This window comes from Dendropsophus ebraccatus, chromosome 1, assembly GCF_027789765.1.
Source record: "Dendropsophus ebraccatus isolate aDenEbr1 chromosome 1, aDenEbr1.pat, whole genome shotgun sequence".
Classification (NCBI taxonomy): domain Eukaryota; kingdom Metazoa; phylum Chordata; class Amphibia; order Anura; family Hylidae; genus Dendropsophus; species Dendropsophus ebraccatus.
Genome location: NC_091454.1, coordinates 145,661,054 through 145,688,932, shown reverse-complemented (window position 1 = coordinate 145,688,932; position 27,879 = coordinate 145,661,054). Strand labels below are relative to the sequence as shown.

At 41.6% G+C, this 27,879-nt stretch overlaps 1 protein-coding gene across 2 annotated transcripts in view; it reads left to right on the top strand.

The window, feature by feature from the left end:
* RORA (RAR related orphan receptor A) overlaps positions 1 to 27,879 on the top strand; it is a 295,203-nt gene that overhangs the window by 237,629 nt on the left and 29,695 nt on the right. Inside the window, exon 1 of one of the 2 annotated variants that reach the window (XM_069981430.1) lies at positions 9,246 to 9,333. The exons of the other annotated variant lie outside the window; for it this stretch is intronic. Within the exon in view, the coding sequence (XP_069837531.1) occupies positions 9,306 to 9,333 (28 nt within the window). The 5' untranslated portion in view covers positions 9,246 to 9,305. Of the gene's footprint in view, positions 1 to 9,245; positions 9,334 to 27,879 lie in introns of those variants that run through there. 2 annotated transcript variants of the gene reach the window in all.

The following is a 27,879-nucleotide window of genomic DNA, read 5'->3' as shown; positions in this document are numbered from 1 at the left end:
TCAGTAAATAAGTTCAAGGGAGGCCTGGATGCTTTTCTTGAAAAATATAATATTACAAGTTATGGGCATTAGATTTCTGGTGATACGTTGATCCGGGGATTGTTCTGGTTGCCATTGCAGTCGGGGGAGGGGGGGGGGAGTTTCTCCCTGTGGTGGGGCGTTTGTCTTCTGCCCCATAGGGGTTTTTCGCCTTCCTGGATCAACACAGTAGGATTTTCCTAGGTTGAACCTGATGGACTCTTGTCTTCTTTCAACCTTATTTACTATGTTACTATGTTACTATGTATGTTACTATGCAAGAAAACTAAATTTCCCGCAGGGCATACAGCAGCAGATAAGTCCTGGAAGATTTTAAGTTTTTTAATAGAAATAGATTACAAATCTACATAACTTTCTGACACCAGTTGATTTGAAAGAAAAAAAAAAAAAATTGTACCTTTTTAATCTAAATGTAAATGCTTCACTGAAAAGGAAACTTGCTATTTCACAATGCATGGAAATATGATAAACTTGTGGTGTCTTTCTAAATTGTTTTACAAGACTTAATACATATCTGTTTTTTTTTTTAAATCTTTCAATGTATCAGCACCTGACATATACTGTATATTGAATACAGTCAGCAGAATGTACACCAGGGGTGTCAGTAGAGTGTACAGTAGATTGAAGCCCAGTGGCTTCTTTCTAAAAGTTTACATAGGTCTACCACGTAACAGGTAGTATTACTCACTTTGCTGTGTATGTACATGTATAATTAAAAAAGTTAAAAAGTGGTTGTCCCTGTGGAGGGGGTTAATTAAAAAAAAAAAAATCACCACTCACCTTTCTGGCTCCAGCTCCAACGCTGGTATTATGTGTCCTGTCTGTACAGCCCTTTTAAGTATACACTTGTGGAGTGAGATAACTTTGTTCTGCACAATTACATAACAGTACAATTAGCATGACTAATCATTCTGCTGATCACTCACCTCCCTGGTAGAAGTATTGTCTCTCCGTTGCCACTTACCTCCCTGGTAGGAGTAGTCTTTCAGTTGCTACTGGACCACCTATAGCTATACTACTTGGAGTTGCATTTTTATACATGAGCATTGTGCACACTCTGGCAAAGTGCTTGGTCCCCAGAGCCTCTTCCCTATTGCATTTTTGGTCAGTATACATGCAGTCCAATTAGACTACAGTCACAGATTAGCAAAGTGTACTGTAAGTTCTTTCTCACAGTTATGTTGCTGTACAACATAACACCCGCGGGGGCATATGCCGAAAGAACTTCTTGAGTTGTGAAAGGCACACACTGCTCTTACTTCAGCCAGAAACTAAAAATGATTTAATTTTCACAACAGAGTCCTTGAACGGCTTTCCTTCTCCTGTCTCCCCAGTCTTCCCTGCCTGGATTGGGAACAGTTCTTTGAAGTAGAATTGTTCTCTTAGGGCCAGTTCACACAGATTAAAATCGGTGTAATTCTGCGGTGTACTTCTGCGGAATCCCGCCTGCCTCAGTGTGACACTGTTTCTCTATGGGAGGGCTCGCCGAGTTTACTCCATGTAAACTGGCCCTTAGGGTGGACTTCTTGGGTAAACCCTCTTAGTCTTAACAATGTGCCATGACACAGACAAAAAATAAAAACAAAGCAGCGTGCTGTTGTACCTTGCTCTTTTTATGATCACTGTATACTTGACCCAAAACTCTTAGACCTCTTAGGTAAAGATAGCAACTTATAGAGTATCTTTGGTAATTTTCTTCAGGGCCTAGCACTAAAATCTACTCGGCTGCAAAGCTGGCAGACACTACTTATACTACTCTTACTAAATATAGATGGACTAGAAAGTTCCAGCTCCATTGGGAGAGAGACTTGGTCTAAGTTTTGCAGGCATTGACTGTGACCTGGAAAGTGGTTGAACCTGGAAGACTTCTCTCTTAGCTCACATTTCAGATTGAAGCTGCCTGTGGAAAAGTCATGTGGCAAACCTCCTTAAAGGGAACCAATCAGCACAATTGTGCTGATACGGTTCCCAACTGCATAGCATAGTTATGCTGTGCAATCCTCCAAGCTACCAGCCACGGCTGCAGCAATAGCTTAGCAGTGGGGGAAAAGTAGTTTTATTAAACTGCGCAATGACAGGAGAGGGGCGGCAACTAGTCATCTGGATGGGGAGCCGTCTGTGATTTGTCGCGGCTCTCTGCCTATCAGTGTGCTCTGTTGGGATGGCTGACAGGCAGAGAGGCCAATAACTGGTCTCTCTGCCTGTCAGTCATCCCCACAGATTGCGCTGACAGTCAGAGAGCCGTGACTAGTCATGGGCGGATCCCCATCCGGATGACTAGTTGCTTCCCCTCTCCTGTCTCCCCCTTTTTTCCTATTGCTAAGCTACTGCTGCAACTGTGGCTGTTTGGTTATCTGGAGTGGGGGCAGGAGGATACAGTGTGATCAGTCTGAGGTGGGGGCAGGAAGTTACAGGGTGGCCAGTCTGTGGTGGGTGCAGGAGGTTACAGGGTGGCCAGTCTGTGGTGGGTGCAGGAGGATACAGGGTGACCAGTCTGAGGTGGGGGCAGGAGGTTACAGGGTGGCCAGTCTGTGGTGGGGGCAGGAGGATGCAGGATGACCAGTCTGGGGTGGGGACAGGAGGATAAAGGGTGACCAGTCTGTGGTGGGGGCAGAAGAATACAGGGTGACCAGTCTAGGGTGGGGGCAGGAGGTTACAGGCTGACCAGTCTAGGGTGGGGGCAGGAGGATACATAGTGACCAGTCTGGGTGGGGGCAGGAGGATACAGGGTGACCAGTCTGGGTGGGGGCAGGAGGATACATAGTGACCAGTCTGGGTAGGGGCAGGAGGATACAGGGTGACCAGTCTGGGGTGGGGGCAGGAGCTTACAGGGTGACCAGTCTGGGGTGAGGCAAGAGGATACATGGTGACCAGTCTGGGTGGGGGCAGGAGGATACAGGGTGACCGGTCTGGGTGGGGGCAGGAGGATACAGGGTGACCAGTCTGGGGTGGGGGCAGGAGCTTACAGGGTGACCAGTCTGAGGTGGGGCAGGAGGATACATAGTGACCAGTCTGGGTGGGGACAGGAGGATACAGGGGGACCAGTCTGGGTGGGGGCAGGAGGATACAGGGTGACCAGTCTGGGGTGGGGGCAGGAGGATACAGGGTGACCAGTCTGGGGTGGGGCAGGAGGATACATAGTGACCAGTCTGGGTGGGGGCAGGGGGATACAGGGTGACCAGTCTGGGGTGGGGCAGGAGGATACAGGGTGACCAGTCTGGGTGGGGGCAGGAGGATACAGGGTGACCAGTCTGGGTGGGGGCAGGAGGATACAGGGTGACCAGTCAAAAGTTTAGAGTGAGGTAGGAGCAGGATCATAGGAGCAGTGTGTGTGTCAGGAACTTAGGGTATTCTGATGTAATTTGGAGCCTCTGTTAAGGTATTTAGGCACCAAATTTAAAATGGAAGTAACTTAGAAAATTAAAGTGAGCACATTTTTCATTAAACTTTACAGGTGCATGGTAAATATGACGTTATCTATCCCATACTATGAGCACCATGCTAGTGCTGCCTTAGTTACAGTGGGAAGGGGGGGGGGGGGGAGGGGCAGGCTTGGTGAATAGCCCAGGGCATATAGTAAAGTTGCTGTTTACTTTCAATATAAAGTATTAGGCTATGTTTACACACAGTATTTTTGCTCAGTATTTTGCAACCAAAACCAGGAGTGGATTGAAAACACAGAAAGGCTCTGTTCACACAATGTTGAAATGTAGTGGATGTCCATCATTTAATGGCAAATAATTACCGTTATTTTAAAGCAACAGCTGTTTGCCATTAAATGATGGCCATCCTCTCAATTTCAACAGTGTTTTCAATCCACTCCTGGTTTTGGTTGAAAAAATACTGAGCAAAAATACTGTGTGTGAACATAGCCTAATACTATATGATGCATCAAACCTGTCTTCTTTTACCCCTCTTCGTGCTTAAACCCATGGAAGCAGTGTCAGGCCCCATCACTCAGGACATACTAGACAATATGATGCTCACAGGAGACACATAGTCAGTGTGATCAGTTGTATAACTCTTGTAACAAACCAAAGCAACAGAAGTTGGCACTACTTAATAAGCCAGGCAATAGACAGTGTATCTAGTGGGCTCTGGTAGACACTTTGGCCCAGATTTATCAAAGGGTATAAAATTTAGACTGGTGTAAACTGCCCACAGCAACCAATCACAGATCAGCTTTCAGCTCTGGTAAAATTAAAGAGGAGCTGTGATTGGTTGCTGTGGGCAGTTTGCACCAGTCTAAATTTTACACCCTTTGATAAATCACCCCCTTTGTATCCGTATCTTGTGATGCTCACTTAATAGCATAGGGCACCCACCATAGTGGAAATTGTCTTCACTTCTTCATAAAATTAATGTCTTAGCGAGTCTGAAGAAGCACGCTTAGACGCGTGAAACGCCTGTAATCAGTGGGGATTGTTGGCGTCTCTGATGTCTGCCTAGATCCGCAAAAACATTCATTCAGACCATTTCCACTATGGTGAGTGCCCTTGGGCTTTATTTCAGCTTTATGCAGTTGTATCACTTTGCAGTTGATCAGCATATGGACTCTCTTACTGTCACTGAGATTTCAATAGGTAATGATATAGTCATGTCCTTCACAGCTGACAAAGGACACATTACTTTCTAGTTTTTTGGTTGTCAGACTGATGGTCATATGACCTAGCTCCAGGAAGGAAATGCATGGATGCAGCTGGGAGGAAATAGATGGCACTACAGGAATACCGTGGGTGAGTGTGCATTATGTGGCTAAAAAAATTTACAGAGTGCTTTTTTACACACCAGTGACCATTCAGTATAATAGTAAAGAGTTTTTACACAATTATGTGACAGTCTTTACCTAGAAATACATAGAAAGCAAGATATATTCTAACCAACTAAGCGACATATCTATCAAGCTAAGAGGCAGGTCCCCAAAATGTATTACAATGTAGGTTGAAGTTCCTCAGTGGATAATGTATTGGAAATGTCAAAATCAAGGACAATGTCAGTTCTTTTGTTGCCCAAGACAGAATTTTAGAATAGATCCCCATCTTTGGTCCCTAAACATATATTATATGGATGTATGTGTCTACATGTAAGCATACATATATACCAACAGTAGGTCTATAACTGTGTAAATACAATGCTGCTCCTTATATAACATACCATAAAATGTACAAAATTGACTAGTATAGCCAGAACCCTGTTCTCCTGAATGAAAGGAACATTTCTCAAGCATATTGCTCTCTTGAGGGCAGAAAGGAACTTCCCGCCTAGGATGAAATGTATCTAACAGGTAGGTAACCAGGGCTGGGATTTTTTAACAACAGGTTCCTTACATGAGGTGCAGAACATTATTCCCAATAATGATCAGCAATTCTAATATTACTTCCTGTTTATTAATGTAAATCTAAATAAATAAATATTTATGTATGTAACAGTAATATCCTGTACATTTTCCACGTTTGTGCAGCCCACCCCCCAGCCTAGAATTAAAAACTGGTTTGCCACACTATGAATATAATTACATACGCATACCTACCTACCCACACACCTACATTCACACATTCATAGGCGTGCACAGCCTATTCAGTCTGATTGTGGGATGCACAGCTTGCCACAGCAAATATCCCAGTCTTTTTCACACCCCTACATACAAACATTTAGTGCATAGTCAGAGAATAGAATCCAAGCTTATTACATATACATAGTGCCAGAACAATGTTCAGTACCTAAGTACAGTATCATAACTAATGATCAGGGCTTAAATACAGTACCAGAACCAAGCCCAGTATATATACAGTATCAGAACCAAGCTTATTACATAAATATATGTACAAACCAAGTTAATTAAATAGGTACAGTATTAAAACTAAGCTCATAACATATATACCATATCAGAACCAAGCTTATTACATATATACCACACCAGAACCAAGCTCATGGCATAAATTACACACCAAAACAAAGCTCAGTATATATAGTACCAGAAATAAACATGATCAATACAGTGGCACAACAAAGCTTAGTACAACAATGGCACTAGAACTAAACTCAGCACTAGAGATGAGTGAACTTGCTAAAAATTCATGTTCTCAGGAACCTGAAATACAAGGCGAACATTGCTGCAGTGACAGAGGAGCGTAATGTGGGTGAGATTACCAGTGTTCTTGCAATGAAGCCATACCACCAATGCACCTAAAGAAGTAATTTGCACATTAATTCAAAGGTTTTTTTCTTGCCTAGACATTGGAGCCAGGGCATAACTAACTAGAAATTGCTCGGCCCCATAGCAAACTTTTGATTGCCTCCCTCCTACCATTATTATCACCATACGTGGTACCGCCATATTGTTACTGACCAAATCCTGTATACCAAGACTGATATTACCAATAATGCCAGTATATAAGGGACAAGTAATATTACCACACCATGACCACTAGTATTACTACCATACTAATATTGACCAAATCCAGTATACTAAGAGCAGTAATACCAACAGTACTAATTTACAACGGGCAAATATTACTACCACATCATTACAAATACCACCACATACTGACTAATGCCACAACTTTGCTACTGAATAAAATCGATTGTATAAAGACCAATATAACTTCATACAGTCACTGTATTGGGGTAGATACAGGCTCTACATAGGCTTTATGCATCATATAAGTGATTACAGTGCAGTTACATCCAGTGAGTCATAGGGGGAATTTTTCTGTGAACGAATTACAGGAGACATCTTCTCTGAACGGATTTGCTCACTTTTCCATTTTTTTTTCCTTCATCCGCCTGTCTTCACAGAATTTACTGAACATTTTATCTTAATCTTGCACCATCGTCATCCTCCACATCTGTAGTGCCTCCATATAGTGGTTAGGCCTCTTTCTATCTCTCTGCACATACAGTGTATTATAGTTATGCCTCTCTATATAGGTAAACCCCTAATACATAGTATCCTCCATGTAGCAAATCTCTACCCTCACCAGGTAGTCTCCCTGGTAGTTAATTGTAGGTAATTCCTCCCACACCAGGTATGTAGTATTTCCTATGTAGTCACCCAACTGACAGCAGTAGATATCTCTACCAGTAGATAGCATCTGTTAGGTATCTCTTCTAGTATCTCCCATAGTAGGCATCCCCCCAGTATCCCCCTCATTAGGTAGTGTTCCCCATGGTAGACATCTCTCCTAGTATCTCCCCCCAGTAGCTAGTGCCCACCATGGTAGGTATCTCCCCCAGTTCCCCCCAGTAGATAGTGGAAGTGCTAGTCAGGAGTAGAGATGAGCGAGTAGTGAAATATTTGACTTTCAAGAATTCGAATCGAATAGGCACCGATATTCGACTATTCGAACGAGTATTCGATCCCAATATAGTCTATGGGAAAAACATTTGCGGCACTTGGAAATCAAAATCCCAAAATTCACTCATAAAACCTCCCTAAACGATGCAAACACCTCCGGAATGACACTGGGACATTAAGGCTACGTTCACACAGAGCAAAAGGAGCGGATTACGCAAAGAAATATTTCCGCCTGAAATCAACTGAGGCTGAATTCCGAGCAGAATATAAGCAGAATGTAAGCAGAATCCCTGCGTATTCTGCTAGGAAAGTGTTCAGCTCGTAATCAGCTCTTGACAAATTCAGCGCGGAATACTCGAGGAATCCGCGCTGAATCCGCATGCATTCAGCGCTGAAATTCAGCGAGTATTTGGTGAGTAAACTAGACTATACCAGAACATATACTAGAATCCTCCCCCCCCCCCCTTTTCCCCATTTCCGCGCTGATTCAGCGAGTAATTTCCGCTTGTATTACGCTTGTATTCCGCGCCGATTCCGCGCGTATTCCGCGCTGAAACAGAAAATCAGAGCCCCATTGATTTGTATAGGCTTCCGCTAGCGGAAGATTGAACATGTTCATTCTTCTGGCGGAAAGCGGATTAGTTCAGTGCGGAAATTCCACTGTGTGAACTGCAGAGCAGAATTTCCATTCAACACAATGGAAATTAGCTCTGCACCTATTTAAACGGCTGAAATTTCAGCGCTGATTCAGCGCAGAAATTCAGCTGCTTTTGCTCAGTGGGAACGAGCCCTAAGGGGAGCATGCCTGGGTGCACCCAACACCCCAAAATCGCAGTATAATGCCACTCTCTGCAGTTGCGAAGGAAAAATATTTGCAAACGCTTTATGAACATTTATGGCAATGTTCACACATTTCGTTCATATTTCTCGTGCAGCGTTACATACATGATTCCAATGGGCGTCCTTAGAGCGGCACGTTATTCGCGCATATCACGCATCATGCTGTACGAATGTTACTGGAACGGTATGTATGGCGTGCCTTTTTCTGGGCTACTGGAACAATATGTATCACGTGCCTTTTACTGGGCTACTGGAACAGTATATATCAAGTGCCCTTAGTGGGCTACTGGAACAATATGTATAACGTGCCCTTAGTGGTGTTAAACAGGGACACTATAAGTCACTTGTACACACAGGGTACTGGAATGAATACACCTGATTGCCCCATATCAGGTTGGAACCTGCCATTAGTTTTCATTTAGAGGGATCCTGTCACATTGATAATGCAGTCCAGTCTGCCGGCATCATGTTATAGAACATGTTTTATGGGAAAAGTTGCAGGACAACATGTGGTTTGTGTAAATCTCTTCTTTTCAGTCAAGTGGGCGGTCCTACATAGTTAAATGACAGCCGTTTATTATATATCAGCCACTGGTTAGCACCGCCCACTTGACTACTTATTCCAGAATAAGCAAAGATTTCAATGAATAAATGACAAGTTATTGTTTAGTTTTCATCCATCTGCTCAGCTCCTCCTCCTCCATGTGTGCAGACGGGACTGCACTTATAACGTGACGGCTCCCATACTTGCACAATCCCTGGCTGCACTCTGGCAGAAGACCCCGCTATTATAGTGTATACGGGACATTAGTACGGGACGGATTGTCTGGGGGCGCTCACCTGTCCCCGCTGCCCCCGCTCTCCTCCCTGTCTTCTCGCCGCTGTCACCAGCCGGCCACGTGTAAGGCGGGTGCGCTCCCTGGTGGGTGTGTCCCCTTCTCGGAATCCCCGCCGCTGATTGGTCAGGCTCGGAGGTGGGGGCGGTGCCCGCTGTCAGATTTCGGGGCGTGTTTGGATCGGGTCACATGGACTCTCATATGGCAGCTGCGGGCGGGGGATGCGGCAGAGCGGAGCTGGCAGCTGAGAGCAGTGGAGTGTTCGGGGGGCTCCGGGGTACAGCACGGTGACCATGTATTATGTGATCGCGGCCATGAAAGGTGAGAGACTGCACCGCGACCGCCGGTACCCGGCAAAGCGCGGGGGGAGGGCGTGCGGGGGGCAGCAGGGCAGACTGGCACTCTGCTAAACTAAAGGCAGGGCAGGCGAAGACTGGCACCGGGGTTAGACAGAAAGCGGCCTGGCATCGGCAAGCCTCCGGGAGAGGGGGAAGTTACGGTCATGGCTTTCTGGGGAGGGACTGTGTGCAGGGCAAGGGGGCAGAGACGGGCACTTAGCCGGTTACTGGGGAGTTGGCGAGGTGTCTGCCAGCACCGGGATCCTGTGGCTGCCAGCACCGGGATGATCCTCTGGCTGCCAGCACCGGGATGATATTCTGGCTGCCAGCACCGGGATGATCCTCTGGCTGCCAGCACCGGGATCCTCTGCCGGCACCGGGATCCTGTGGCTGCCAGTGTTGAGGTGGCATGTGGAGCAGGAAGTGCAGGGATGATAGTCCACGGCGGCGGGGAGCGACGTCACGGCCCAGGGAGACCAGGGAGACCGAGCTCCGGCTATGTGCCCTGCTGTGCCCCTCTGTGCAGTCTATTGCTCCATGTTATCAGCCAGCCGGGTACAGGAGAGGACACCGGCCCCGGGATCCCTCCTTCCAGCCATATCTGTCACTCCAGCAGGTCTCTTCTTCTAGGTAACATATGTGCATTAGGTAGGTAGAGACTTACCTGCCTGTCATGTATTCTCCCTCTGCACATATGTATTGCTGACTGCCTCCTCCGAGGGGACATACTGTCTGCAGTGCTACTGACTGGGGATATGAGGAACATGCTGGGGTTCTGCTGGCAGTGGTGGTGCAGGTGGTGTATGGGACCGGTGGTGCGGGTGGTGTATGGGACCGGTGGTGCAGGTGGTGTATGGGACCGGTGGTGCGGGTGGTGTATGGGACTGGCTGTGCAGGTGGTGTATGGGACTGGCTGTGCAGGTGGTGTATGGGACTGGCTGTGCAGGTGGTGTATGGGACTGGCGGTGCAGGTGGTGTATGGGAGCGGTGGTGCGGGTGGTGTATGGGAGCGGTGGTGCGGGTGGTGTATGGGACCGGTGGTGCGGGTGGTGTATGGGAGCGGTGGTGCGGGTGGTGTATGGGACCGGTGGTGCGGGTGGTGTATGGGACCGGTGGTGCGGTTGGTGTATGGGACCGGTGGTGCAGGTGGTGTATGGGACCGGTGGTGCAGGTGGTGTACGGGACCGGTGGTGCAGGTGGTGTACGGGACCGGTGGTGCAGGTGGTGTACGGGACCGGTGGTGCAGGTGGTGTACGGGACCGGTGGTGCAGGTGGTGTACGGGACCGGTGGTGCAGGTGGTGTACGGGACCGGTGGTGCAGGTGGCGTCTGGGACCGGTGGTGCAGATGGCGTCTGGGACTGGTGGTGCAAGCAGTATATGGGACTGGTGGTGCAGGCAGTATATGGGACTGGTGGTGCAGGCAGTATATGGGACTGGTGGTGCAGACATTATATGGGACTGGTGGTGCAGGCAGTATATGGGACTGGTGGTGCAGGCAGTATATGGGACTGGTGGTGCAGGCAGTATATGGGACTGGTGGTGCAGGCAGTATATGGGACTGGTGGTGCAGGCAGTATATGGGACTGGTGTTGCAGACATTATATGGGACTGGTGGTGCAGGCAGTATATGGGACTGGTGGTGCAGGCAGTATATGGGACTGGTGGTGCAGGCAGTATATGGGACTGGTGGTGCAGGCAGTATATGGGACTGGTGGTGCAGGCAGTATATGGGACAGGTTGTGCAGGCAGTACATAGCACTCAGCTTGAAGTGATTCTCCATGTGAATACAGCTGCTGTTCATGCCTGACACTTCTGGATCCCCTCTACTCCTGCACTTCTATCACAGTTTCCAGTGTGTTGCCTGAAATCAGAGGCCCGGCCACCAGTATGTCCTGTCTTTTACTGGTAGTATTGTGTGCCAGCCCCCAAAGCCACAGGAAAATTGTTAGCATAGATAAAGTAAAACTGCTGATGGAGTGGAATTCAATGTTCCCGTAGAAAAGAAGCAGTGTGTTTCACAGAAACTTGCAGCTACAGCCACACAGGGCACAGAGCAGGTTTAGGCCATGGGCCTATTAGTTCTTAGAGTTGGGGAGAATTGTGGTTTTGTCTGTGTTCATACTTAGCTGTCATTAACCTGCCACTCGGTATCATTAGCGATTACATAAGGAGTTTCTCTTGTGTACGCTGACATCAGGCTGTCCATGACGTCTGTGCTAACTCACATCAGTACTTGATACCCAGCTCTTGTCTTCTTTGTGCAATACTTGGTACACTAGTCCTAGATAACCTGGAAGCATCACTAAAGCATTCCAATGGGAAGGAACTGCGTCAGGATATTCCCTGGTATACTGCTATACAAGATGTAGTGGCAGATAGTTATTCATGTTCAGGATGCTTCCATACATGCTGTTTGGGTGCAGCGTTCTGAAGTCAGGAGTGGCTCATAAAGTAAGGGGTATTGTATAGGAAAAATTCTACAACAGAGAATTATAAAGGAAGAACATAAAGTTTTTCATCCTCCAGGTTCCACTTCTGGCTTTACTCCTAAAAAACTGCACCTAAACTTGCAGATGTGATTTCAGCCCATAGATGGGCTCACAGGATGAATTCAGCGTGTATTTTACATTGAAATCTGCGTGGTCGTTCATGCAGCATGGATTTTATTTCCAGATGAAATAAAGGAGTAACATGTCACGTATTGACACAGAATCCAGGACAAGTGCCCCCTAAACAGGTTATCAAGTGGAAACCCACAACAAAATCCTGAGTCTGCCATGGATCTCAGCAGCAGATTCTCTCCCAGGTCTACAGTGAATCTGCCACCAGCCAATGTAAAGGGATGTAACAATGATTCGGATGTTCTGCTGCATTATATAACACAATTAGACTACTGTAACCTTGTTGGTGAGAAGTGGGAATTGTGTCAAAAGTTTCCTGAGTAACCTTGAGGAAGGTCATGAAAACTCTTGAACCTTGGGACTCATTAGCTGTTCCTTTAAGTGTCCTATTGTGTTTCCTAATACAGGACAAATATATATATATATATATATATATATATATATATATATAAAATCTTATATAATGCAGTGTAGTATAAATCTTCTAATGATATCTATTATTAGTACCTACGTAATAGAATATATTAGCATATGGGAGCTAGATTTTGGCAGGCCTTTGCTTCATGCTTAGGAGATAATGTAGTTACTGGTGTAATAGTGAACAGAGTAGGCCAGAGCGATGCTGGTAATGAGAACCCTATCTGTGAGAGTCCAGACACAGGAAATAAAGTTTCAGAGAATATTGTCATAGTATTGATGTGTATGAAGGGTTAGCACATAGCAACCGCTCGCCGCACAGCAAATTAGAAAGTATGAAAAAATGAAATCTCCTACTTCTACTCCCATAATGAATAATTGTCAATTCATCCTTCATGTTTTCCCATTGAATTTCTTTCAATTTCTTAGAATGTAATATGTTCTCATTTTGTTGTTATTATAAAATACCCATAAAGTAATGACAAAACAACATTTCCGGCATACTTCTCTGTTTTTGTACATGATGTCCTATGTAATACTTCCAATATGATATAAATATATTTTCTCCACACCTCATTTATGTGACAGCGGTTTCTATTGTTAAGGTAGTTTCAGTCGGCTCCTTGTGTTACATCATTTAGGGCTGTTTCAGAGGTAACAGTGTATACTTTCTAGAGTGTAAGCTCTTTGGCCGAGGTTTGCCTCAGGCTTTGTGCTGTCTGATAGTCATATCTAATGTTCCTGATTTATGTTCTGTTACCTTCAGTTATACCTTTTATATTTGCTATCAGCTTTAGTAAAGGATTTATGATGGTGTATTGTTAGTAATTGTCTGCTGTTATGTTCCTCATACCACTCATATAGATATAGTAGAGCTAAGCGTGTTACATTGTTATAGCTTAGTGTAATATATTCGCATTGTATAGAGTGCAGGTAAACCTCATCTTACTTTTTTTTTTCCTTGAAAGAGAACCCCTTAAGAGATAAATGACAAACCCAGCTCTGCTACATCTTTAAAGGTAACCTTTATTTAAAAAGTTACAATAGCATCTACCTTTACCCAAAGTGCAGCAGAACTAATGCATCATTATATACTGGTCCAGGATATTGTGCCAGGTCCCATTTACTATAAGATTCAGTATGCGGCTGACATTTTCACAGTATCTCCTTGGTTTAGGTGGTTGTTTAGATTGTTGTTTTGGTTTCTTTTCTTCACCTTTATTATGCATAGTTCTGTTGTAGTATTGAGGTGTTACGTACAGTCATTGTGGTTATGTGTCTAACCCGTATGTATCTGTATGTAGTCAATGTCAGGGTTATTAATCATTTGGGTCAAAAAGTTTTATAAGATGCTGTAAAACTTAGCAACCAGATATGTGTTTTTAGTTCCTCTACTAGAATAATGACAATGATGTTGTGACTATTTGCTTTGATCTGTGAACTCTTCTCACAGAGACGTACCAAAACTGAGTTTTAACCTTAGGGCTGAATAGCTTATGTATAGTCATGAATTCCAGAGTTGAGATTGTGCAGAAGGATTACTTATACTTCTATTACTTATTACTTATACTTCTGAGTAAAAACATAAATGACCCTTTAGGAAATAAACAAACTCAGCTGTACTATATCCGACACAGATCTACTATGTATAACCTGCTCTCACCTCCTGACATCTGTCTTTTGCTAATTCTGAGATGCCAATGTGTGCTATATCTGACACCCTAAGTCTATTACATACACTTGGACTAGTGGATATAATCTTCACTTATTATATAACTGTATTCTGCATTCTCTATTGACGATAAATGATGAATTTATGGGCCTCGGCATAAGGAAGCTGAAGAATGGGGTTATTGGAGGCAGCATTGTGAACAGATATTTCGCCTTAAGCAAGAACCACTCTTGTTCGACCTGTCTGCATTCAGGGAACTGGGCATACCTGTATTTTGTAAAGTCAGTTGTTAAAAAAAAAGGTATTAAAGCAGTAATTGTATTAAAGTCAATGAAGATGATAGATTTGGCTGAAATAGGCATGTACCTATTGACTGGCATCTAGAAAGTTGACAAAGTTTTAAGCAGAATAGTGATGATGAGGTTAAATGGGTTTAGCTCGTATCATTGAACAATCTAAATGTTTAATCATGATGACGTCATATTTACACAACTAATATACATATATATAATATACTTAGCTCAGGAATATAATGGAGAGGACTACTTAGACTCTGTCATATGTGGGCTTATAGCAAAGCAAGAACATAGAAAGATACAAAATACAGATATAGAATCTGCGTTGTATACTCTACTGATGTATACTTGACTAATAACTTAATTTTAGCAAGTGTTTTGGAGGTGACAGAGTCCCTTTAAAACCATAGGTTGTTTTCCACTGAGGTCAGTAAAAGTTAAAGCGTGCAAAAAATGAACTTTATAAAAGTAAAAGTGCTGCCCTGCACTGACCATATCTGTGGTTAAGCTATAAAAAACATTTAGCACTGTGGCTCAGTATAGAGATCTATGTGGCATTGGTGGACCACTCACTATATATATTCTGAATAGCTGTAACGCCTAGAGATTGCACGCATGTGCCAAGATCCTCACCACAATGCTTATCAGCCCAACTTGCGTCAACTTTCCTTACTATATTTTCTTTACAATCACAGAAAAAGTTAACTAGCACTGCTTCACCTACTTCCAGTGTCCTGTACTCAGTAGGGCTTTGTAAACTAGGGAGCATGGAAAGCCGCCAGACCAATAAGGCAATACAATAGATGCATAAAAAAAGAGATTTCAGCTCTTGGGCAAAATAAGATCTTCAATGCTTTATTGATCCATTTTAGAAAGCTATTATGGCAGTGATGTGTTATGGACACATGTAAGCATCCTTAGTCATAGCCAAGACCAAGGGCGCTTGCATGCTCCCGAAATACGTCAATGATATATTAGCTATTTAATGTGGATCAATAAAGCATTGAAGATTTTATTTTGTCTGAGAGCTTTTTATATTTCTTTTGTTTACTAGTGTCTAATGTACAATCAAAACTGGAACTCGGAGCTTAATAATAGGATAAGTATGAAATTGGATAAGTCAACTAAAAAGAGTAAAATACAACACAGACACGTTGGTCTTGAGTGCTGATTACTGTCCCGTAGTCTGTATTATAGCTGCAATATACTGAATGTAACACTAACTTCCACTACTGACTAGGCTCATTTTATTTAAATACATCTATTATAATATACTGTGCCCTATACGTTTAATCAAAGGTGGGGGAGTCTTGTGAGAAATTCCCGACAGGCTGCAGTAAAGAGAGGCCATTGATCAAGTGAATCAGGAATTAAATGTTAGATATTTTGGTGAAGCAGCTCTAATGTTTCTTTCCACACCTGTATGTTATTTGTATGATCATTTAGACTTAATTGGAATATATATATATATATATATATATATATATATATATATATATATAAAATTTTATTTTATTTTTTATTCTGTTATTCACAAATTTGTGAATTTCATATATCCACAAGCAAAATGTGTTAGCCAGACAGTATGTAACATTTAAGTAAAGGAGGGTGGATTTTATTCTGGTATCATGACATTAGTTTGGCAGCAGTTTGTGTACTTATAGGGTATAGATGTTTTCTCAGTATGACTGGAATAATACTTCCCAACCCTAATTTATCATTTTATTGTATAAATCCACCCATGCTCGTCACAAGCTATAGTCTTGTATTCCTTCTATGACTACTCGTATGGAATAATTACCAGATATACAGAAAGTGTACATTTGTGTAGTAAGAACAAACAATAGTACAAGTCTTCTTTATAAATATAGATAACATGTTTCGTCTTCATCATCAGCAGCGAGGTTTAGGCTCACATGAGAATATACTATGAAACAAAGCTGTGAGTGTTCCCGCTATGGGTGGTACCTTCCATTGCTCTCTAGTCTTACACTTTGCCCCCTCTCATAAAGCTTTCCTAGATATACATTGAAAATCATCATGGTCATTTTTACAGGAACATAAAAAACATAAAAATAATGACAGATGTAAGAAATTTTAGATTGTGATAGATATAAAGTGGAATGCGATGAATGTCTTTTTTTTTCCAACATCCCGTTAATGATGTCATAATGATATGTTTGTGGGTGACCATGTACTCAATACGATAGCGTGTAGACAGCAAACATGACTGCTTTAGTGGAAAATTTTACACAGGAGTCAGGAATGTTTATATTTTAACAAAAGTATGCTATAAAAGCCTGCCATCCATCAGCAGCAGTATATATGTATATCCTGCATGGTCAGGTGAAGAACGGAGTATGCCACCAGTTTAGCCAAAGGATAGTCTGTTAACTAAATACAAGCGTGACATGTCTCTACCAAATCTTTTTATGGCTTCTTCATCCAATTTTATCATATTACACATGTTTGTTCTATCCTATAGTTTCTATGACTGTAAGAAGCTAAACACATGCCTATATATACACAGTATATATTTGCGTATATACATGTAAAGCATTCTTAGTAATAAGGCTTCAGCTGATAGTAAATTGAAAAATATGTCTGCTATTTTTGTGTTTTCTTCTCCATAGAATAATATAAGGAAGCTAAGAAAATCAGGTCTTGATTTATAGTCTGTCTTTAACGTTTTCCCTTAAGTAGCACATTTGCATCATTTGGGCAGATAGAACGTTAGACTTGCCCCTCTTGCCCCTTATTGTTAAACAACTGTGTGGTCCCGACTCATACCGGTGACTGTCTACAAACGTCCATAGACGCACTCTCATTTTCTAGAAAATAGGCCAGCAATGTCTATGTTGTTTTCTATTTAATTCAGTTCAAAGTCCCAAGGGTTTTACTTTAAATTTGTTAAAGAAGATGGGTGTTTTATGGTAACATGTTACGAAGAAATCATAGCGCTTTGTCTTCTTACAAGAGAGCATTATAATCATACAATAGCTGGATACTGTACAAGAAAGTTCCTTTTTTTTTAAATCCCAAACTCCTTTCCAATAACTGTTATAAAGATTACACCATGGTTGGGTATGGTAGGAGCCAAGCAGCCATACATTAGGCATTCACCTGAGGTTATATGTGTCAGCAGTTCTTGAATACAGGTCATGGGATAAATTGTGTCAGATATGACTCCATACTCAATCATCACTATTTCAATTTTTTTTTCTCAATATTATTAATAGGAACATCTCTTCCAGCTGCATTACCAGTTTTTTATTCACCCTACGATAACACATGAACAGATGAAACTACCACATCAGTTACAGTAGACACATCGGTCCCCGATTCCTATAATGTAGGTGATATGCAAAGTGTTAAAAGGAAATCATAGAAGGGTATCTGATTGAATTGGCAGTGTCTATGGTGGCAGGATGTTGGACTATGTGACACTGAGGTTTAGCAGAGTTCATATTGTTCCACCTCTGCCCACTCTCAGGAGCGATTGTGGTTTTATGCGGGTGTTTCCTGAAAATGAGACCCAGGCACGCACCATGTACTTTGTGGACCATTAAAGTGTGCAAATGCAAGACCTCAATGTTTACTGTCCGTGTTTTGTCTTATTAATAACTAAAGCCCTAGAATTCTTTATAAAGGCATTGAAAACCAGTACCTTATTAGTTACTATGGTTTCATACCAGTCATTGGTGTCCTTGGTAACCTTAAATTGTGCAGATGCCCTTACAAGACAGAGGGCAAATCTAAAGCAAATGTCCTTAAGCTATCAGGTCTCTTGGCAGCAGAGTTGTGTGTTGTGCGCGGAGAGGTTGGCGCGGTACCTCTTTAAGATCATCCAGGGAGACAATTGTGAACCAAACTGAATTTTAATATCCAACGTATTGTTTATACATGACATGCAAAGTCAAAAATCATTGTATCTGTGGAGCCTATTCGTCCTGACTTATGGAGAGCAGCCCCCATCTCTTTACATATTTGTTCGGCAGAACCCTTTGTGGTTTGTATTTGCTATGCTCTAATTATCTGAATTCATTGAGAAATTAAGAGAAAGGGATTATGAGGAAAAGTCTATATTTAGTGAAAATGAAGATTAATACTGAAAGTTACTTCATTCTACACAGATTGCTGCTACTTTGCTTTTATTGTATTGTCTCGCCATTTGTCAGGAAGCATACTTTATCTATCATGGATGATAAGAGAATGGTGACTATGGCACATAGAGACATAGGGGCATATGTATCATGGAAGCAATAACTTTTTTGCGCCTGCACGCTTTTCACATGCTGCACAAAAATTCCCAGTTCTTACACAGAATTTATCATTAAGAACACGAGCCTTGAAAAATGTTGCCCAATTTTTTTAACTTTTTTATTGGCTAACAGCTTGACAAAAAAAAAGTCTGACCAGAGTACTGCTGCGCAATTATTTTGATAAATCTGGCTTACAAAAATTACTAACATTAAACCACGCCCCCATTGGAAACAAATAATAGTGCAGTCAGTGTAAACTGCTGAAAAATAGCGCAAACTGCTGTAGAAATAATACGTAAAATGGTATGCCCTGTGCAAAACAACAATAACGCTAGAATATTGGCAAAAAAACAATAATAAATGAGTCCCATAGTCTATATATTAAATACCATCTACATGGTTCTGTTGTCTTAGATCAATTGTATTCTCATTAGACTTTTCCTGATATGCAAGATTTACTACTCTAAGGGTGCTATTAGATGAAGAGATCTTTTCATTTCCAACTATTAACAATATTATTATTACTTATTACTGATTCCAGAGTGTTAAGGAAGTACAAGATAAACAATTGCAAACAACCTGAATGGGAATGACCTGAAGTCATGACCTCCTTGGCACCACTCATCACAGGTCTTCATAGCCAGAGCATCTCTAGAGCAATGGCACTGCCAAACAGAAGAGTAGCTTTACAGTCCCAATGTATCTGTAGCAAAACACACAGAGAGTACTGTCATTGTAGGCCAAAACAACATAAAATTTCCATTTATGGGTTAATTCATGTCATGTTTAGGCTGTACATTAGAGCAGCAGCAAGGAGGACATTATAAAGCCGTGCTGAGCAGTGTGGCTATAAGTCCAGCACTGGGATGACATATAACATATCTCTGCCTCTCTCAGTGTCTACTTGGACTCCATTTGTAGCTGGACAAGTTGTGTCTAAACTTCCATACTAGCAGATGAATGGGGACTGCAGGCTTTAAATCCATTTTTCATATAATCTTGAATATTCTTTGATGCTATGTCAATAAAATAATCTGGAAATGTATTAATAGTGGGCTTTTGTAGCAACAAATCTTTTGGGAAAAAAAGCCAAGCAACAATTTTTGGGTCACTTCTTTGGGCCAAGAAGGGGCACAGGGGTAAATATCTTAAATAGTATTGGAATAAAGCCTCATTTATCAGATCTCAGATGTCAAGTGGAAAATGTATTTAGGGATGGTCATGACATTGTGGTTAAAAATGGAAGTGGTGTAGAGTAACCCTTTTCTAAATATACAGCCTGAGCAGATCTTACTTGGGAGGCCAGAGGTATACGATACATGCAAACAGTATGGAGGTATCTAGGGTGTGTACAGTATAATTGTTAGGAAGAATTGCTCATCCTGGAATGTTATTACACTTTAGGTTGAGGCGTAGCTAATGCCAGGCGTAGCTTGTAAAGTGGTGGTAGAGGGTTCCTCTTTTGAGTCACAGATAGAATGGGTTAAACTAAAGTTTTCTGTTCTTTTCTTCAAATTGAAATAAGGCTGGCTTCACACTGCATTTTTATAATCCGTTTTTTTTTTTTTCCATCCGTTTTATGCAGAAAACATGCATTCGTGTGCATTTGTTTTGGTCCCTTTTTCCATAGACTTCCATTATAAAAAAAAAAAAGATCAAAAGGCATTGGTTATTTTAACGTACACAAAAATATGCTCGACCATGTTTTTGTATATACAAAGAAACAACTGATGCGTTTTGCTCGTTTTTTATTTATTTATTTTTATTTATTTTTTTTTATAATGAAAGTCAATGAAAAACAGATCAAAACAAAAGCACACACATGCCTCAATTTTTCTTTTTTTTTTTTTAATTTATACCTATAGACTTGTGGCCAAGGAGCTTGGCAGTTACAATACAGTCTAGGTGGTAAAGGACACCTCAGCATTCTTAACAATTACAGTAGTGTAAACCAGACAAGGCCATGTCACACAGGCCGGAGAACAGTGGTTCACATTGCCCTTTGGAACATATCACCTATGTAGCTATTTAGCTTGAAATACCTTTCTTGAAGTTGGTGAAGTTTATTTTGATTAATAGGGCCCCTATGCAGATCATCCAGCTGGCACACATCCAGGTGGCAGCTGCATCTGTACATCACTCCATAGACATAGTGGTGACTAGGGAAAAGCACTTTGTTCCTGTCTGTATTCCACTCATCTGGGGGCTATAAAGTGTGTTCTGCTCCCTGCCACTCCTCCCCAGGAGCTGGAAAAAAAGATGGATCCAGTCCCGGGAAACTGGGAGAAGTTTCCCAAGAGTGGAACCATCTTTTCCCAGCACCTGGGGAGGGGCGGCACGGAGCAGAGCAGACTTCAAAGCCCTGCAGACTGATGAGCCGGATGCCGGTAGGAACAAAGCTCTTTGCTTCGTTCCTACTGTAAATTTGCTCATCCCTAGTTGTGACTGGTATGGTTGGAATTGCACATAAAATACAAATACCGCTACTCCATTCTTCCATATCCATTACTGTGTTAGGCTCAAAATTCAGTCCAAAAAATGCTTTGAAACTGTATTATGTCGACGTTTTTAATCTGAGGAAAGATTAGGAACTGTAGAGATAGGTATTAAGCACATGAGAAACCTGTCATAGATACTGGTAATATTTTTTTATAGCTAGATTTGCTCATATAAAACACTCTACACTGATAAACCCGTTTGTGAATCAGTGAGACTGTAGTGCCCCATCAGATTTACTCATGGGAACCTTGAAGCTACCAGACCCCACTGACAACACCTTCTGACATATCACAGTGAAATATCACTAATGGGTAAACTTTACAAAACCAATCTTGGATCTGGCCGTGACACCAGTTCACCAGTCATTGGTCATATAATATACAGTAGTGAAGGATGAGCATGACATGTCAGATTTGGGTGGAGTTTTTGTTTTATTTTAATAATATAGATGTTAGTTATTTGCATAGAAACATATGAGAATACAATTATACCCACTTCTATACACCTGTCTGAGGTAAAGGTTTATTGTAGTGGTATGGGAAGGATGCCCCTGCTCTTTATAGATACAGCCTCATTCACATCACATATATGGTCTTCAGCATAGGTATACATTGGAACACCATCAAAAGGCATTCATACTTTGGCGTAGCCACTGGCTTCAGTACACCAATCTTAGTCTATGTAGGACTATGTTTGGTTTGCTTTCTATCAGTATCAGTTTTAGTATCAGCTTTATGATCTGAGCATTTCCTGTCCGCATCTCATGTCAGTCAAAGTATTGAAGAAGAGGACTGCAGCGGAGACTGTGCACTTGGGAGACTGGCAGCAGCAAGGCAGTCAACTGCCCATCTTCTTGTTTCCAGATTGATAAGCTGCCGCAATGAACACCTGGCCATTAGTTGTAATAAGTGCATGGCCAGCTTTATACTTTAATTTATGGTTAAATGGATAAATTAGATGGAACAGTTTTTTTGTTGAATTATCCAACTGTAAGGAATCTCATAATCTTACGAGCCCTGTGTAACATCACACCTACTGCTAAAGAAGGGGATTCTGGTAAGCTGTACCAAAGCGGTTTTGGTAAGGATTGCTATGTAAATGATATGTATTAGTGCTCCCTTCCCTGATGGGTATATGGCCAGCAGTTTACTGATGCCTACCCTTTATATATGTTTCCAAAGTGTCACTTTCCGTGGTACATCACTGCTGCTGTGATAGTCTTGTTCTCTAGTAGCATAGTGTTTATGAGGTCATTGTTGGCCAACAAGTAAAATTGTTATTGATTTGGTTTATCAGGCCTGTTCATCTATTTAGGTCAGGTGTACACATAGCAATTTTTGTTTTGCTCAGACCAAAAATGTTGGGTCATAGCATGAATGTTCCCAATGATTGGATCTATTGTATGTGATTAGAATCTGGCTGTATAGTATTCCTACACTGTGCATAGGCAAAATAAAGATTATGACATATTAACTGAAGGTAAGGTAAAGCTCATGATCAGGGGCTATGCAATTTCAAGAATCACCCTTCCTGTCAATGTAGGACTCATACCTGTGTCTAAATAGAGAGATTCGGCTGTGGTCACCAGTGGGGACTGATGTGGTGGTAACGGTATAGGTAGAAGGCTGCAGAATATGTTGGTTCTATGTCAATACCAGTAAAGACAACATAAACAGAAGGATATGGAGATAATGACTTGGATCCAGCCTAACCTTTACAACCTAATTCTTCAGTGCTGCTAAATCCAGGCACTTATTTTGGAGAGAACATTTAGAGGACTGGGGAAAGGTCTTGCACAGCTTGTGTTTTCACCTTGGTGATGCATGAGAGTTTCTCTAAATTGCAAGCTTGTCTTGTCTGAATGCGTTTGTGATGAACTGCCAGGAATATTGCAGTTATGTAAGTAGCTTCTACCTGTTTGGTATATCATCCTTATAATTATGTGTACAGTACACACAGCTTAATAAATTCATACACACCCTTTGTACTTATACACCAACTTACGCATTATATTGGTATCAAGGCATCACACCTTTATGTATAATGCTTGTGTAAGAAGCACACTGGGTACTCATTTTTCTTTTACTTTATTTGTCAAGCTGTGACAAAGTTATGGGGGGTGCAGAGGTCATGGTTAAACTCCAACCATGGTGCCTTGGGTGCCCTGTGCATCTACAACTAACAATGTTATGTACTGTATATTTGGTTTATTGTCTAGTCATCTAACATCCTAGTATGTTTTATTTTTAATATTTTTTACTTCTTTACTATTTGCATATTTAAGAGAATCTGTCGGCACCCGGGCCCTACCTGAGGTGCTGACTGTGTGCTGTAGCTGGCAGTCCCCTTGTGAGCATGGTAACTTTTGGTAATTCATCTAGGGAGTGGATTGTGTGCAATTTGGGGTCTCCTACTGTAATGAAGAGTCAATGAGGAGTTGTGGCTTAGCGTTTGTGCCACACTCTGTAATGTCTCACCACTGCTTTCTCTTCTCTTTTCTTCATGAATAATCTCTTCTGCCCGGCCTCTGTAGGCATTTTATTGCTAAAAGAAACACTCAGCTATCGTTGAATCTCCTAGAGACCAACAGCAGGTTTTTTCCTTTGTTCAATTCCTCTGATGGAAATTAAATATAGTTATATATTTTTTTTTTCATTATTGTATAATTGTATAGGCAATGAATTCCCAATCAGGTTCAAATTTGTTTTCATTTCATTTCCATCAGGGGAACCGAACCAAGGAAAAAAACTGTTGTTGGTCTCTACACAGGTGATTTACCCCTAGACCACAGGTTCAACACATTTGGGTTTGGAGATTCAACTATATCTGAGTGTTTCTTTTAGACATCAACTGTCTACAGAGGACTGATCTGCAATCAGAGACACTGGCGGACAGCTGAGTGACCAAGAGCTAGAGCACGTGTTAAAATGAGGCACAATCACTGAGCCACAACTCCTTTTTGACTCTTTGTTACAGTAGAAGACCCAAGATTGTGCATAATCCACCCCACAAACAAATTACAAAGCATAACATGCTCACTAGGGGACTGCCAACTATAGCACACTGTCAGCACCTCAGGTTACCTGCTGGTTACCTGCTGCTAATGTCAATAGGGATGTAAGTCATCTTTCTACAAAAATTTAAAATAAGTCTGCGTTGTAATGGAGAGATTACTTTATCTGCACCCCACTTTCTTATATTGCCTTTGAAAGTTTTAGGACATCTTAAAAAATAAGTAAGGAAAGTTGAAAAACTTGTTTTTTCTAAATGCAAACCAGGGATGTGGAATCTTTGGCTCTCCAGGTGTTGGAAAATTACAATTCCCATCCTGCCTGGGCTGCTAAAGCTAGCTGTCCAGGCATGATGGGAAATGTAGTTTTGCAACAGCTATAGAGCTAAGGGTTCCCTATTGCTGATGTAAAGCATTGAAAATTCTGTACATTTGGAATATCTAATAAAGTAATCTAGGAAATATGGAGCTCTATATCATAAAAAACTTAAATAGAAATGTATAAAGAAGCTTACCAGCATGGCATGTTGAAAGTAATCAGAGGTCCCCAACCTTTTGTAAGTTATGAGCCACTGAATAGTAAAAGTAAAAAATTCTATTCGACTAGACGTAGCTTCGTTGTTTAACTTTTGCTTAGGCTAGGTTCACACTGCGTTTTCAGCATCCGTTTAACGGATCCGTTTTTTTTACCGTCCAGAAAAATAGGGTCAGCAACGTTTTTTTGTCCGTTTTGGTCCGTCAAAAAAAACGGATCCGTTTGTTTTTTATAATGGAAGTCAATGGAAAAACGGATGCACACAAATGAATCCGTTTTTTGCAATCCGTTTTTCATGCGTTTTTTTGCAAAAAACGGATGCGTTAAACGGATGCTGAAAACGCAGTGTGAACCTAGCCTTAGTGTTAAGGCCCTATTACACCAAAATATGTCTCACAGATTATTTTACAGATTATTCCAACCAAAGCCAGGAATGGATTAAAAAGAGGAGAAATCTCAGTTTTATCTTTATATCCTGTTCTTTGTTTATAGTCCGTTCCTGACTTTGGCTGAAAAAATCTGTCAGACATCTTTTGGTGTAATAGGGCCCTTAGCTGCCTGTGGAATAGTTTTGACCCTAGACCAATTTGTAATAATAATGTGTCAGACCTTTCCACCACGGAATCCCGCCTGTCTGTGTGCCATAGCCCATCTATGGGAGAGCGTGCGCTCTCCACTCAAAGAAGTGACATGTCACTACTTACAGCAGAGAGCGTCGGCAGCGGAGGAGCCCACTCACTCTCATTCACTCACATTGGGACACTAAGCAGGGTGGGATTCTGTGGCGGAGAGAACAGGAAAATCTGACTTCAGAGTGAAGACTGGTTCTGCTGTGTCCATTATAACCTATGGAGGGGGGTCGAGGCAGAGGAGTGAGCAGGAAGAGGAGACACAGATACCAGCTGTTTACTCACTGTCTGGGAACATAAAACGCTGGATTCACAGGTGAGAAAGGTCAGTGCTTATCTAGCAGCTTGGGGAGATAAGCAGAAAGTATGTAAACTGTGTTTTCAGTCCTCCTTGTGCAACTCCCTCCTCTCGACCCCTCCCCATAGGATAGAATGGACACAGAAATCCTGCTTCAGCTGAAGTGAGGGGGGATCTTGAAAACTGTTTTTTGAGTACAGAAGGAAACTCTTTTGCTTATTAAAACCTATTAGAGTGTTTCTTAAAATTGCTTCAACTATTGATATTTATTGTTTTCTGAAAAATTATTTTGAAATGACAGTTCCGCTTTAAAGTGTCACTGTCGTTATAACTTTCAAAAAGTCAATCAACAGTAGATTTGAAATAAAGAAAGTTTGTAGTTTACTTTCATTAATATTAATATAGTTATCATGGTTGTGTACCCGAGACCCTCCATTTACGGTTTACAGGTTTGCGGCAGCTGGAGTGTGACATGTTTACTCGGTCTTATGGTCAGCTCTCCTGCCTCTAGTTTTGTTCCTTGTCCTTTTCTTCTCCCTTTCTAGTATTTTTTTTTTGACTGGTCTGTCATCTGTTGTAGCACTTGCACTTTATTTGAACATACCAGTGTTACTGTCTTAATACTGGGGAGAATACTGCACTGTGGTAACATTACTATATTGTAGTTACTTGTTTGGAGTTGTGTCTCGGTGTTCAGTTTTTTTCGCATTTATGTGGTCATCAGTGTCCTGTCCATAACTTTCTTTATGTCTTACCATACAGACCCTGGTTCAGGTGTCTGTGTTGGAGTATGTGTTTTTTTTATACTTTTTATGTAATAAATAAAGATCTTTTTCGTATTTTTCCCTACAAACGCTTTTCTTTGCTTTTTGTGAATGTTTAACTGTACATTGGGATTCTTGTGCTGGTTAAAAAAAAGAGACTAAACACATGAAGTCCTGGCCAGTACAGAGAGTCACGGCTCAATGTGTCCATCAATTACATGACTGCCTTCTCTGTGAGCACTCAGATGGTCTGGGATACTTAGGACTTCCTGTTTTTAGACTCTTTGGGGGGGGGGGGGGGGGGAAGAGCCAGAACACAGGAAGTGCCGTGTTTTCTATGATAACTAAAAAAAAAATAAGGAATGTAAATTGCAAACTTGCTTTATATCACATCTACTATTTTTTAAAAGTTATGGCAGTAACACTTTAAGTTATGAGTTCACAGTAGATTTTAGAGTTTCTAAAACCTGTAGAACCGCATGCAGGGCCCTTAAAATTTCCTGAGTCACTGGTTAGGGGACGTTCTTTAGATTTAACCAAATCCACACAAAAAATGTATATACATATCCCAGCAATTACACCCATGAGGCCCCCCTTTCATTTGATCGTATTCTTTCTCATGTTGCAATTAAGACTTAAAAATATATAAGTAAATCTTTGGGATTGTAAGGCTTCAGCCCCATTGGCTAAGCCTTGTCCTTCGGTTGTTCAGTAGTTGCCCCCGGGGTTTTCCAAATGACTTCTGCTTGCTTTGCGATCATGTAGAAAACACTGCAGACTACTGACCTCCACTGTGGCCAAGTTTATCTTGTTTATTATGTGTCTCATTCTCTTCTAGGTTTGGTGTTACTTTTTATGGTGGAGATTCACTTTATTTTAATGGTCATATTGTGAACTAATAACAGGATCTGTCAGCTGCACTTTGGGTTCCAAACTGCTGACACTGTTAGATGGCTGCTAGGTCAAGGATGCACATGGTACCTTTCATATATCCAGCTGTGCTACCAGAATGTAGAAAAATGCTTTTATTCTCCAGATGCTAAAGTGCTGAGGGCCTGCTTGGGGCTCAGCTTTCAGCTGGCTGAATTAATGAATATAATAATAATTATAATAGCGATGCAGCAATATTATTTTTTTTATTAAACTGAGTATTTTAAGCTAAGATGAGCATTATTGTTTTGTGTAGTGTATCAGACAACCCCAAAATGCATAGTGTAGGCCTGTAATCTCTTCAGGGACACTTAAAAGGATTTGTGTTCATGAACTAAACTGGACATTTGTGTAATAGCCTTGCTTCTATGCAACAAACGTCATAAGCCCTTTTTTTCTCTTTGCGCATTATGGCTATGTTCCAAACAAAGGCCATACTGCAATCAACGGCTGTTGTTTAACGCTACCTGCGGCCGGAATCATTGATCAACGGTATGGCCGTTGTTTGTATGTAATGGCAACATAGCCTAGAACTGTGGTATTGTTGTTTTGTTTTCTTTTGTTTTTTTTATTTCATTTTTTTTTTAAATTGGG